General features: G+C 40.4%; 1 protein-coding gene across 11 annotated transcripts in view; it reads left to right on the top strand.

Moving 5' to 3' along the window:
* The window catches only part of KDM4C (lysine demethylase 4C), a 286,621-nt gene that overhangs the window by 8,541 nt on the left and 264,345 nt on the right, over positions 1-13,735 (top strand). For 10 of the 11 annotated variants that reach the window (XM_083816573.1, XM_083816576.1, XM_083816577.1 and 7 more), the window contains one exon: positions 5,987-6,146. In XM_083816573.1, coding sequence (XP_083672699.1) covers positions 6,003-6,146 — 144 coding nt within the window. In that variant the 5' untranslated portion in view covers positions 5,987-6,002. Of the gene's footprint in view, positions 1-5,503; positions 5,527-5,986; positions 6,147-13,735 lie in introns of those variants that run through there. The other variant, XM_083816578.1, reaches the window with a different exon arrangement.

Here is a 13,735-nt window from a genome sequence, read left to right as displayed (position 1 = left end):
AAATTATGTAGGAAAATGCAGAATTGAATCTGTCTTTATCTGTGAAAAAGTTACTGGATAAACTTACGGAGTTTTTATTTATGTTATAATTAAAGCTTCTGTTTGAGCTATTAGTATAGATTAAGACCCGTTTTCTCAGTGCCTGTTTCCTTTCTGACTCTTGCAGAGCTGGCTGTACAAACCACTCCCCCCCCCCCCCCCCCCAACAGACTCCTGAAAATGGGAGGTTAAGGGAAAAATTGATAATTTTCTTCAAGTTCTGTCAAAAAAAAAAAGTATTTAGTAATTACTTAAAAATGTTGGCTAACACTTTATAATGAGAATCCCGTGCTTTAAAAAAAAACTGAAGGCAGAGACACTGACAATAGTTTACTTTTTGTTGAGGTTGGTCTGAAATGTATATTTTTTTTAAATCATGGAATCGTAGCATATCCTGAGTTGGAAGGGATCCACAAGGATCATTGAGTCCAAATCCTGGCTCTGCACAGGATCACCAAAAATCAGACCATGTGCCTGAGAGTGTTGTCCAAACTCTTCTGGAACTCCGGCAGGCTCGGTGCCGTGACCAGTGCCATGGGGAGCCTGTCCCAGTGCCCGACCACCCTCTGGGCGCAGAACCTTTCCCTAACACCCAGCCTGACCCTCCCCTGTCCCAGCCCCATGCCGTTCCCTCGGGTCCTGTCGCTGTCCCCAGAGAGCAGAGCTCAGCGCCTGCCCCTCCGCTCCCCTCGTGAGGGAGCTGCAGGCCGCCTTGAGGCCTCCCCTCAGCCTGCTCTGCTCTGGGCTGAGCAAACCAAGGGACCTCAGCCGCTCCTCATACGTCTTGCCCTCTAAACTGTTTGTCATCTTCGGAGGCTCTTTAACAGTTTTATGTCCTTCGTATAATTGTGGCACCCAAATCTGCACACAGCTCTCAAGGTGAGGTCATATCAGCAGAGCAGAGGGGTACAATCGCTTCCCTCAGCAGGCTAGCAATTGTGTGCTTGATTGTGCTAACCCCAGGGTCCATTTGGCTTTTTTGGCTGCCAGGGCACACTGTTGACTCATATTTATCTTAGTGTTGACCAGAACCCCAGATCCCTTTCTGTGGGGCTGCTCTTCCAGCCTCTTGTCCCCTACTCTGTATGTGTAGCCAGGGTTGCCCCTTCCCAGGTGCAGGATCCGGCTGTTGTTGAACTTTATGTGGTTGGTGATTGCCCAGCCATCTGATTTGTCAAGATCTCTCTGCAAGCCTCTTTGCCCTTGAGGGAGTTCACTGCTCCTCCCAATTCAGTGTCACCCACAAACTTACTTAGTTTACCTTCAAGTATAAATACCTTCGGAGGTTTGTGGGCAGACTGCAGTTTATTGAATCAGGCTCATAGTTAAATTGAACATGTTTGACTAAAGCTTTCCTGTGATTAGCTATAAAGCATCTATCTTTCTTTCAATGTTATGCAAAGTACTAATGCATGCTAGTTTGAGTGGTGTACGTCTTCTCACTTGTTCATATTACTGTCTGCTTTTCTTGATAGTCATGGACAGTCTTATCAACATGCAATTCTGTTTTGTAAGGGGACAGAAAATGTCAGATTACAGTGCTAATATTATTGGTTTAAAATAGCAGTAAAAATCCCTGCATATATATTGCTACTTTCTCTTTTATATTGTGCAGTTAAAATGGACATACTGCCCTTGTTTCTCTAGCTTCATATGTACTAGTGTTTTGCACATTTTCATTACGTAGTTTTAAGTAATAACACTACAAGAACCTTATTTCTTAGCTTGTACAGCTCTGGGTAGTATCCCAGAACAGGTAGTTATCCATACACCGAAGTGTGTGGATATCCATACACTTAAGTGGTATAGTGAAGGCAATCATAGTTACTGCAATCATAGGATTGCAGTATGGATTTTACTGTAGAATGGCACCTTAGTCATGCAATGTTTGCAAAAGAAACAAACAAAAACAACAACAAACTGCTCTGAAGGCCTCTTGGATTTTATACTGAGCCTTGTTTCATGATCTCTTATTTTAACGATTTGGCAGGATACAACTGATTTTTTGTATGTGGGAGAAAGTATGTAAGACCATTGAATTCCACAAACTTGGTGAGAGAATTACATAGTGTTTAGAAATTAATATAACTGAACACAGAAGACTTATTTTTAAATATTTTCTAGTTGGTTTGTAGCATAGTTTATTTTTGTGTTCAATTGTAGAATGAATTTAAGTTTCAGCTGGTAGACTGTATCATAACTGCAAAGGTATTAAATTTCTGAGAAACTATAAAATGAATAGCTTTATGTATTAAGAAGTAAATGGACTTTTAGCATAGCAAGTACTGTGTAGCTTTTATAATGTTTCTGTCTCCTAAATGGAAGAGGTTGTATACCAGTATCTGCTAAAGGAACACTTGAACACACACTGTGTTTATCAAAGATAAACAAGTGTGTGAATCATAGAATTACAGAACGGTTTGTATTGGAAGGGGCCTTAAGGATCACCCAGTTCCAACCCCCCTGCCCCGGGCAGGGACACCTTCTGCTAGACCAGGCTGCTCAAAGCCCTATCTAACCTGGCCTTGCCCAGGGACGGGGCGTCCACAACTTCTCTGAGCAAAATGAGAAAACGTCTTTTAGTGAGGAAGAAGGGTTACAGAGGAGCATGGATCAGACAGTTTATTTCCACCAAGAATAACAAAGTTGGCTGGTCTGTGTGGTCCTTGGATAGTGAACTGGACCCTAAGATAGGATTTTTACATGCTCAGAGTTATGCAAAAATTCTGCCTTTCCAATGTTATACATACATCTTTGTGATTAGTTGAAAGAGATTCTGCCTCTGACAAAAGATTCAGCTTCCTCACAGTACAAGTCAGCTGTGTGCTTGAGCTTTGTCTCAGTTCAAGAAACTCTAAAAACAAAACAAAAAACCCAACCAAACAACAACAAAAAAAACCACCACCACCACCAAAAGTCTTGTTAGTATCTTCACTTCAGTAGGTCTTGCAAACAAGATTTGAGGAATCCAGCAGCAAGGCAAGCATGCTGGTATGTGTGGTTGTCAAGTTAGCATGAGAAGGTCTAGGCCAACCCCACTGCTGAAGGAGGGTTGGCTAAAGCAGGTTTTTTTTTTCCATTTTGTGCCTATTGTTATTTGTCCTGTCACTGGACCACTGGACACCAGTGGAAAGAACCTGGCTTCATCTTCACTCCTTCCCATTAAGTGTTTATACACATAGAAAACACACCTCACACCACCTGAGCCTTCCCTGCTTCCAGGCTGAGCAGTCCCAGCTCTCTCAGCCTTCCTTCGTAGGAGAGGTGCACCAGTCTCTTCACCATCTCAGTGGCCCACTCTTGGACTCTTTCCAGTATGCTCATGTCTCTTGTACTGGTGGTCCTGTCCTGGACACAGAATTCCGGGTATCACCAGTGCTGAGTAGAAGGGAAGGATCACCTCTCTTGATCTGCTGATGATACTTTGCCAATGCAGCCAAGAATACTATTAGCATTCTTAGCAACGAGGGCATCCTACTGGCTTATGTTCAGCTTGGTGTCCACCAGGACCTCCAGGTCCTTTTCTGCAGAGCTGCTTTCCAGCTGGGTGGCCACCAGCATGTGCTGGTGCCTGGGGTTGTTACTCTGTAACTGGAGGTTACTGTCATTTCACTTCTCCAGCCTGTCTGGGTCCCTTTGGGTGGCTGCACAGCCCTCTGCTGTATCAGAATACAAATACATAGTGTTTGTATTCTCTACAAATATTACGGAATTAAGCAGAAGTAGTAGCTCTGAGGGTGGTTGGACAAAATTGTATGCCTGAGCGGTGTTGAAGTATTGATACAACAGTTTTTGGTTAACAATTCCAACTACTGTTTTTTTGCAAAAAAGAAACAACTTTAAAGTTAATGCATAACTTTGTTTAGGAATTGTTAGGTTTAGGAGTGCTTGACTTGGTACAGGCCAGTTAAGTGAATAAAATGCACATCTGAAAAGTTCTTACCTTTCCACTGAGGGAAAGAATATTAATGATTAGAAAATACAAATTCATAAGTGGGGCTGCTGAAGTTGCTTGGTTTTAAAAAAACAAGAACAATCCTCCCCCCAAAAAGCAGGTCTAGAGCATGAATCAACTCCCTCTGCTTCCGCTTGAAGCCCCCTAGAACTGAACCAATAATATTAGAAAACAGTGAAGAGTTTAGGGAAGGATGTTAATCTCTGTGCTGTGATAAAATACCTAATGACTGCAGTCTGTCTTGTATACAGTCAATGAAATAGGTTAAAGGTGTAAAATGAAAATTAATGAAATACTATTACATTTCTTGCCAAGAAGAAATAGCAGGTTCTTTTAGAGGTGGTGTGTTTGTGTGTACTACACTCACGTGCATGTACATTTAATACATGTAAAGCTGAAAGTCTAAAAGCTGATTAGGGAGAGATCACATATCCTGCTCAGTTACCCTTTTTCAAGTATCACCTCATTGTCAGTAAAGAATTATAAATAGTAGCTATTGTATACTGTGCTGTGCAATGAAGGCAAGCATAACTTCACCTTTGTTTATAACCTAGTCTTCTTGACCTGGTACTGGTCATTGTAGTAAGTTTACATGTGGATCTTTAATGGGTGGGAATAAGTGAAGAGTGTGTTAGATACATGCCAGCTGTTTATCACCAGGGGAAGTTACTCCAGTTGCACATTGTGAGGTGTCGTTGCCTATATGGACTTGATAAATACAAAAATAACCCCAAATTAAAATGATACTGATTTTTCCGGCATGGGAGACTTGCAGAAGTCTAGTGAATTTGAGTTCAGACAGGGATGCAAATAAATGGAGAGCAGGATGTTATGGAAGGTGGGAGTGTGAAAAAAGAAATCTAAGCATTAGAAATGGAGAGTGGTATGCTGGGGGATGCGGGAAGGCAAAAACTTAAAGAAAGATAGGGACACAAAAAGCAGGCTAAATGTTGGAATGCCAGTAGGAGAACAAAACATACAAAGACATAAAGGGATCTTCCACATACTGTTTTCCCGTGCAGTGATTTGTACAAACCCAAGCTAGGAGAGATGTGAAACTAATGAAATAGGTGGCTAACAGCTAACTCAGAAGCAAAATTTAAGGTAACGGTGTGGCAACGAAACCATGGATGCATATGTTTTGCAGATGGAGAAGATGAGGAATGAGACAGCAAAATCACTAGAAAGCTAGCCAAAGCTGAGTTACTTGTATTTTGGATTAAGTTTTTAGTAAGATTAAGGAAGGATTTTGTGAACAATATGTTTTACTCCTTGTTGGCACATGGTGAGGTAGAGTTGGAAATTATACCTTCTGAAGCTAAATTATATCTGTTAGTGGCACAAAGACCAGTCCTTTCATTATTTCTGTATCTTAGTATATGAAACTAAAATATTTCTTTAACCATCCTTAATGTAGTCATGGAAATGAAGGGAAATGCCAGTCATCTTTCTGTATCTACTGCATGCATTGATTCTGTTGAAAAGGCTTTGGAGAATGAGGGGTGATACAATTGCTGTTGAAACACTGACATGTGAGTTAGAAAATCCATGTGCTCTTTCCCTACGTTTGCAGTGTGACTAGAAAGTCAGTAATCAATTTCCCCATATGCTAAATGGGAGTAATAATATTTTATTACCAGAGTAGCTTTGCTGCTCTAGGTTATACTTGTGTAATGTAATTGTCTACAGAGAACCTGTGGATGGATCAGCACAGGAGGATGCTAGTATGGTGTTAAGTGATAACTTGAAAAAATGTGTTGTAAATTCAAACCGGTACGTTGCTTATGGTAGTGTCCCTTCTGGGTGAGGGCCAAGTGGTCTTTAGGGAGTGGGGAGAAAAAGTAAACATCCTTTTTGTGCCTTTTATACAAGCATGGGCAGGGGATTTTGAAAACCCTTTTCCAATTTGAAACATACGCTGAATCTCAGATGTTGTTTAATAGAAGATTGTTCTCTTCAGTATATGTGATGTTATTTTATTTTACTTTTCAGTGGAAACTGAGCCACAATGGAGGCTGTCATCTCAGATAGTCCTCCAAACCCAAGCTGCAAAATCATGACTTTTAAGCCTTCGATGGATGAATTCAGGGATTTCAACAAATACCTAGCATACATGGAATCACAAGGCGCTCATAGGGCTGGAGTTGCAAAGGTATGTAGAAGGAAAATTGTTCCTAATGCACATTTTCCTAGTATTTTTATTTCAATATTTATTTCAATATTTTTATTTTATTGCAAAACATACCTCGTTAATACTTAACATTTTTCCAAATGATTTTCAATGAATAGATACTACTCTATTTTTCTTATAAGAGCTTTGTAGTATTTCTGTTTTAATGGAAAATAATGAAGATACTGTTCTCTTTCCAACCTTCAATTGTTTCTATGTTTACCATGACAAAAGGGCATCTATTCCTAAGGCAGATCTAAACTATTTTTTTTTGTAATGCACAACTAAATAGGGAAGTGATAGCATAACCTAGAAAATCCTTATCTATCAGATGTTGAATTCATTCCTTTGGGGTGGCATATAACTTCACTGAAGTAGATGATCCCAATAGTCAGTTGTTACATATGTGAAGATAGTGAACCACTATTGGAATTTAAATTGTTTACTTTTTAATGGTGATTGTTATATTTTTGTTATGGCAGTATCGCTTAGATTGGAAAAGACCCTTAAGATCATCACGTCCAACCATCTACCTCACTGCCAACTCTATCTCTAAACCGTGTCCCTAACTGCCACATCCACATGTTTCTTAAATACCTCCCGGGATGGCAATCCCACTGCTTCCCTGAGCAGCCTGTTTCAGTGTCTAACCTGTGTGGAGAAACCCTTCCTGATAGCCAATGTGAATCTCCCCTGGTGCAACTTGAGGCTGTTGCCTCATGTTCTATCACTTCTCTCTTGAGAAATGAGACTAACACCCACCTCACTGCAACCCCTTCCAGGTAGTTGTAGAGAGCAGTGATGTCTACCCTCAGCCTCCTTTTCTTCAGACTAAGCATCCCCAGTTCCCTCAGCTACTCCTCATAGGTTTTATCTTCTAGACCCATCACCAGCTTCATTGTTCTCTGCACAAACTTCAGCAACTCAGTATCCTTCTTGTAGTGAGGGGCCCAAAACCGAACACAGTACTTGAGGTTCAGTCTCACCAGTGCTGAGTTCTGTAGTCCTGCTGGTCACCCTGTTTCTGATGCAGGCCAGGGTGCCGTTGGCTTTCTTGGTCACCTGGGCACACTGCTGCCTAATGTTCAGCTGGCTGTTGACCAGTACCCCGGTCCTGTTCTGCTGGGCAACTTTCCAGCCGCTTTTCCCAGGCCTGTACTGCTGCATGGGGTTGTTACAACCCAAGTGCTGAACCCAGCACTTAGCCTTGTTGAATAGCGCGTAATTGGATATGACCCATCGATCAAGTCAATCCAGATTCCTCTATAGAGCTTTTCTATCCTTAAGCAGATCAGCACTCCTGCCTGACATGGTGTCATCTAAAAACTTACTGACACTTAATTACAGTCAGTCCCCTCATCCAGATCATTAATAAAAAAGTTAAACAAAACCAGCCCCAACACTGTGCTCTGGGGAACACCACTTGTGACCGGCTGCCAACCAGATTCAACTCCATTCACAATGTCTCTTTGGGCTTGGCTGTTAAGCTATTTTTTTGTCCATTGAACAAGCAGTACATCTGTCCAAGCCACAAGCAGCCAGTTTCTCTAAGGGACAGCTGTGGGAAACAGTATCAAATGCTTTGCTAAAGTCCAGGTAAACAACATCCACAGCCTTTCCCTTGTCCACTAAATGGGTCATCTTTTCACAAAAGATAAGGATAGTCCAGCAGGACCTGCCTTTCATAAACCAAGGCTGACTGGGTCTGATCTCCTGGTTGTCCTGTACATGCCATGCAATAGCACTTAAGATGATCTGCTCCGTGACCTTCCCTGGCACCAAGGTCAGAGTGGCAGGTCTGTAATTCCCCAGATCCTCCTTCCTGCCGTTGCTGTAGATGGGCATCAAACTCATCAACCTCCAGTCAGCTGTGATCTCCCATTTTTAGCAAGGACTGTTGGTAAATTATTGAAAGTGGTTCGGTGAGCACTTCTGCTAGCACCTTCAGCATCTTTGAGTAGATCCCATCCAGCCCCGTGGATTATAGTGTTGTTGTGTAGTAGGTTGTTAACCATTCCCATTATGATTTTAAGGGCTTCATTCTGCTCCCTGATTTGGTTTTCCAGCTCAGCAGGCTCGGTACCCACAGAACAATTAGCCTGAGTAATAAGGCTGAGGTGAAGAAGGCACTAAATACCTCAGCAGTAAGTGCACTATCTACCATTGTATTGCCCTTCAAACAATGGTATATCCAGGATCTTAGAGCAGGTATTCCTTCCCTAATGGAGAGTGATTGTCAGAGACAGTTACTTAATGTTACATCATATTTGTGTCTTATCTGTTTGGTCACTTTTCAAACCAACTGTGCACAGTGCAGGTTTGGAAATCCTAGCTTAGTTATTTTAAGTAGCCGTTGGGAACAGCTCTCTTCATCACTGGGTTTAAACTAATAGAGCAAAGTGAAGACATTTAAAAAATTGAGATGAGAGAAACAAACCCTCTGAGACACTGAACCCTGCAAATTTTCAAAAACTTGTGGTTTATTTTCTTGCTGACTTCTGAGAGTAGGGTGCATATAGGTGATATTTTAAACCATTCTCCACAAACAGGAGTAGAAATGTGATAGAAAAAACAGGAAAGCCTGGGCTCAATTTTCACATGTTCAACCATACTATGGAACCTGTTTGTGTGGGAATGAACTGTTACAGACTTCTCATCTTGAACAGTGAAGTTAACAGCAAATTCATCATAGTGACATCTATTGCTCAACAGATTTACCCCATTAACGTGTATGTGGGCAGGAGATTCTAGCTCTATATTATTCTGTGGATTACATACATGGACTTTTGTCATTAAAATACCATTTTCATATTGTTTACATAAATAGTTTTATTTCAGCTGCTAGTAGTTTGTAATGCTGTCACATGGGGATCTACCCAAAAAAATAAAAACTGCTTTATGACCAGCCACTATGGTTTCTTTATTCATAGTTGACCTTGGCTTGTTTTCTTTGTTATTTTGTGTATCAAACAACAACAGGTATTCTTAAACTGTATTCCTTGCTATCTGTCTCTATATGGAAAAACTATTATATGTGTCAGTGCTTCCCTATACTATATTTGGGAAAAAAAAAAAAAAACAAAACAGAACAATGAACTAGTTTTGTTTAAAAACAGGAATATTTTTTGATGAGCTTTTTATTGTGCAGTTTGCCCCACAAGTTAACTAATCTTTTCTTGCAATAGTATTAACAAATCTCATTGAGAAACAAAACCAACCTCCTATTTCATCTTAAAGGAAAATGAAGTAAACTGTATTTACCTCTTTGACAGTTCTCATGAAATGCATCATCAGATATGATACTATAATTCTTAAAAAGGCTATGCAAAGGTATGTTCTTATTGTTTAGATCATAATAAGAAGAGCTTCAGTTATTCCCTGTCATGACGGTAGGAAGGCTCTGCAGAGGGATGTGGATAGGCTGGATCAATGGGCCAAGGCTGACTGTATGAAGTTCAACAAAGCCAAGTGCTGGGTGGTGCGCTTAGGGCACAACAACCCCATGCAGTGCTACAGGCTGGGGGAAGAGTGGCCAGAAAGCTGCCGATCAGAAAAGGATATGGGGGTATTGGTGGATAGTCAACTGAATATGAGCCAGCAGTGTGCTCAGGTGGCTGAGAAGGCCAACAGCATCCTGGCTTGTGTCACGAGTAGTGTGGCCAGCAGGAACAGGGAAGCGGTTGTCCCCCTGTACTCAGCTCTGTTCAGTTTTGGGCCCTTCACTACAAGAAAAACATTGAGTTGCTGGAGCATGCCTAAAGAGCAGCGAAGGTGGTGAAGGGTCTAGAGAACAAATCTTAATGAGGAGTGGTTGAGGGAACTGGGGTTGTTTAGCTTGGAGAAAAGGAGGCTCAGGGGAGATCTTACCGTGCTCTGCAATTACCATAAAGGAGACTATAGCAGGGTGGGGATCAGTCTCTTCTCTCAGGCACTAAGTGGGGACAAGGGGAAGTGGCCTCGAGCTGTGCCAGGTGAGGTTTGGTTTGGATATTAGGAGAAACTTAGACACTGAAAAGGTTGTGAGGCACTGGAATAGGCCACCCAGGGACGTGGTTGAGTCACCATCCCTGGAGGTCTTTAAAAGACGTTTAGATATTGAGCTTAGTGATGTGGTTTAGTGTAGTCAAGAAATGTGTAGATGTAGTGCTTAGTGACGTGGTTTAATGGTGGACTTGGCAGTGCTAGGTTAAAGGTTGTACTTGGTGGTCTTAGAGGTCTTTTCCAACCTAAATGATTCCATGATTTTTTTTTGTGTGTGTGTGTTAGTGTGTGCTTGTTCTATTCTTACCTGTTAAAGATTGAAGCAGCTAGAAACCCTGTTCAGTGTAGTGTCTTCTTGGTACAGGTTCTAAGCACTCCTGAGGCTGCTTGTATACCTAAGACTGACCAGGTATCTAAAACTTAAGTCAAGTGCACTAGCTATTTGTGTGTATGTACTTTAGGATGTTGTGGGAAATAAATTCTTCCGTATCTTGGCACTCTTGGTTGCAAAATTTCAGCCAGTAAAAATGAAGAAAGATAATGAATTTGTCTTCTTGAAATAATGGAAAGATTGTATGTTTTCAGTTTATTGATTGAAGACATGATGACTGGGGCTTCAGTCATTGTTCTCATTTGGTTCCTTATCTCTGTTCTGGTTTGGTTTCTTTCATCCAGCAATTAAACGAAGGTGTAAAACCAGATGATATAAAGAAAATATGCTGTCACTTCAGAAAGAGTGTCACTTAGTGTTTAGTATGTTTGGTTTTGTAGATTTTTAACTTTTTTGTAAAATTTTTGAAGTTGAAACACCTTAAAGGAATGCTGTAATGAGGCAAAGTAGTAGTAATCTTTTTAGGTTAGGCATATGAATGTGTGAACATGAGTATTTTTTTTAAATACTAGATGGAACAGTGATTTCTAGCAGATGTCTCAGTATTTTAAAGAGTGTTAGTGCAGATACTGGCTGTGGAATGGATGTAAGCATATAACATACCGAACTTTAACACTAGCCTAGTCAAAATGGAATCTGTGAAATGAAATTATGACAATAAAATAACAGAGGTCAGGCTGTAGTCTTTACTTATTCTTTCATATTTACCTTGGTGTAATGCTGCAAGACTGTAGATTAGAGTCCTGTAACTGAGTTGAAAATGAATACATTTTAGTAATACTTCAGAGCTGTAACATGTTTCAGGATTAGAATGAAAAGTAAGTGGTAAATTTTAGGTTGTTTATCTAGCTAATGCTTTTTAAACTATATTAATTCTTAAGTTTTCAAGCCGTGTTTTTTCATAGGTACTTAAATACAAACTGAAACCTGAAAATTATTTCCTGACAAGATGATGTGCTGCTTCCTCAAGGGCAAAACGTCCAGTGTTTTTGCTATTACAAAAGTACAGCTATTTATTTTGTATCTTTACATTGACTATGCCATTCTTATTTCACTTCTGAATTAGGTGACTATTAGATCTCATTAGCAGATAGTAGATACGGAAAAACTTGCCTACAGATAACTCCTCTCAAATTTTACATGCGTACAATTAAGAGAAACTGGAAATTAACTTAGTCTGAAAAATAAATCTAAGATTTGATTTTTCGGAGTTTGATACTACTCTAATAGTTCTTGGAAATTCATGCTGTTTCTCTTGAAATCAGTAAAACTGAACAAATGTATAGGGCAGAATTTGGCTATGTAATCATGGATTTGTGATGTTTTCAGAGTATACTTGGGATTAGTTTAAATTTAATGCTCCTATGCTTGTATGACTGAAAATGTATATGTCCTCTCTTTTCTCCATATAGCCCTGGTACAACTGGTCTTGGGGGGGGGGGGAATATTCTTGGAATGAAATGGATATATCTAGATTGCTAGGATTTTCCTCCCATTCCATCTGTCAGAGATCATAACCGTTCAGGAAGCTCTTCTCCAGAGGACAGGTTCTAATGATTCCCAGGAGCACTGAATTTACCTTTCTGTCTGTATTTATATGCATACAGGGTATCTGCTGACCTGGGTTTACAGAACACCTGGACTAACGTATATAATAAGAGAATAATAAAACCTTTTAAAATCATATTTCAGTTTTACTGTGACTGAGGGAAGGGCATTTGTAACCATGAAGTGTAGGTCTGTTTTCACCTTTCTCTACTTGCTCTAGAAATAGTGGTTAAAACATCTTTAGCTGTTTCCACCCTGCTAGTTAGTTGATGCATATTATATAGTTGTCTTAGCGCTTTATATATTCTGATTTTTCACTGTATTTTTAAAAACTATATATAAAATCTCAACAAACCAAGGAACTAAGTATTTTTAAAAACAAATCTTATGAAGTCAGTAATTCATACTGCAAAAGTTGAAGGGTCACTTCCTAAGTTCTGGAAACTGGACTTTAAAAGAACAGGGATAAAATAATTTCTTCCCTTTCAATGGTAATGTAAAATAAACTCAGGAACTAATTGATATCAAGTATAGAACTATGGGATTTATAATCTCAAGTGTGAATGCAAAGAGAATAGATTACAAGAAGAGCTTTCTGCAGTAACAGCCATTTAACCTCTGAACAGGGATCATAAGCAGAACAGGCATACAGTTTACCTAACACTTCAGGTTATATATAAAGATGGGGGAAAAGATGACCTCTTACCTGTATGCAGAAGAATATGTGTATATAAATGAGGATAAAATGAATGTAAGGCTTGTACGTACTATGAGGGGAAAAATAAAATGTAATATGCTTTGGTTGGGGTGGCATGAAGTAAGTGTGTCTGGAGAAGGTATGTCAAAGCTTATAGACTTGGAAAGTGGGGAAAAAAAAAAAGAAAACCACAAAACCCATGTATGTGGGGCTGAGGAGACTAGCAGAGAATCAAATGACAGTTTCTGAATGACCGCAATACTGAAGGATAAACCAGCAAAATTATGTGTTTAGTAAAGCTAAATCAGGTACGCAAAAAGAAAATAGAGGTCTGCGGGTTGTATATGAAAAGGGTGGCTGGGCTATAAAGCGTTTTTGCTATCGTGTGCATGGGGAGAAGACAAGATTGCAACTGAGTAAAGTCAGGTTAGAATTTTGTGCTAGAAAGGTTGTAATGCTACTAGGACATCATAAGCCACAAACGTAAAAGGAAAAACATAAAGGCTGTAAGATTTCAGTAAAATCAAAAGAATTATGAAGGACAGCAAGCTGTGTGGTGCAGCTGATTTGGAGGAAAGGGATACCCATCCAGTGGGACCTGGACAGGCTTGAGAGGTGGGTCTGTGCAAACCTCATGAGGTTCAACAAGGCCAAGTGCAAGGTGCTGCACCTAGGTTGGTGCAATTCCAAGCACAGGTACAGGCTGGGTGATTGAGAGCAGTTGCGTGGAGAAGGACTTGGGGGTACTGATGGATGAAAAGCTCAACATGAGCCAGCGATGTGCACTTGCAGCCCAGAAAACCGATTGTAAACTGGGCCACATCAAAAGAAGCATGGGCAGCAGGGCAAGGGAGGTGATTCTCCCCATCTACTCTGCTCTCATTAGACCCACCTGGAGCCCTGCCTTCAGCTCTGGGGCCTGCAGCACAAGAATGATGTGGACATGCTGGGGCT

This window comes from Anser anser (genome assembly GCF_964211835.1).
Source record: "Anser anser genome assembly, chromosome: Z".
In the NCBI taxonomy this organism is placed as follows: Eukaryota; Metazoa; Chordata; class Aves; order Anseriformes; family Anatidae; genus Anser; species Anser anser.
The sequence above is the reverse complement of the archived record's forward strand: the minus strand, read 5'-3'. Positions and strand labels throughout refer to the sequence as shown.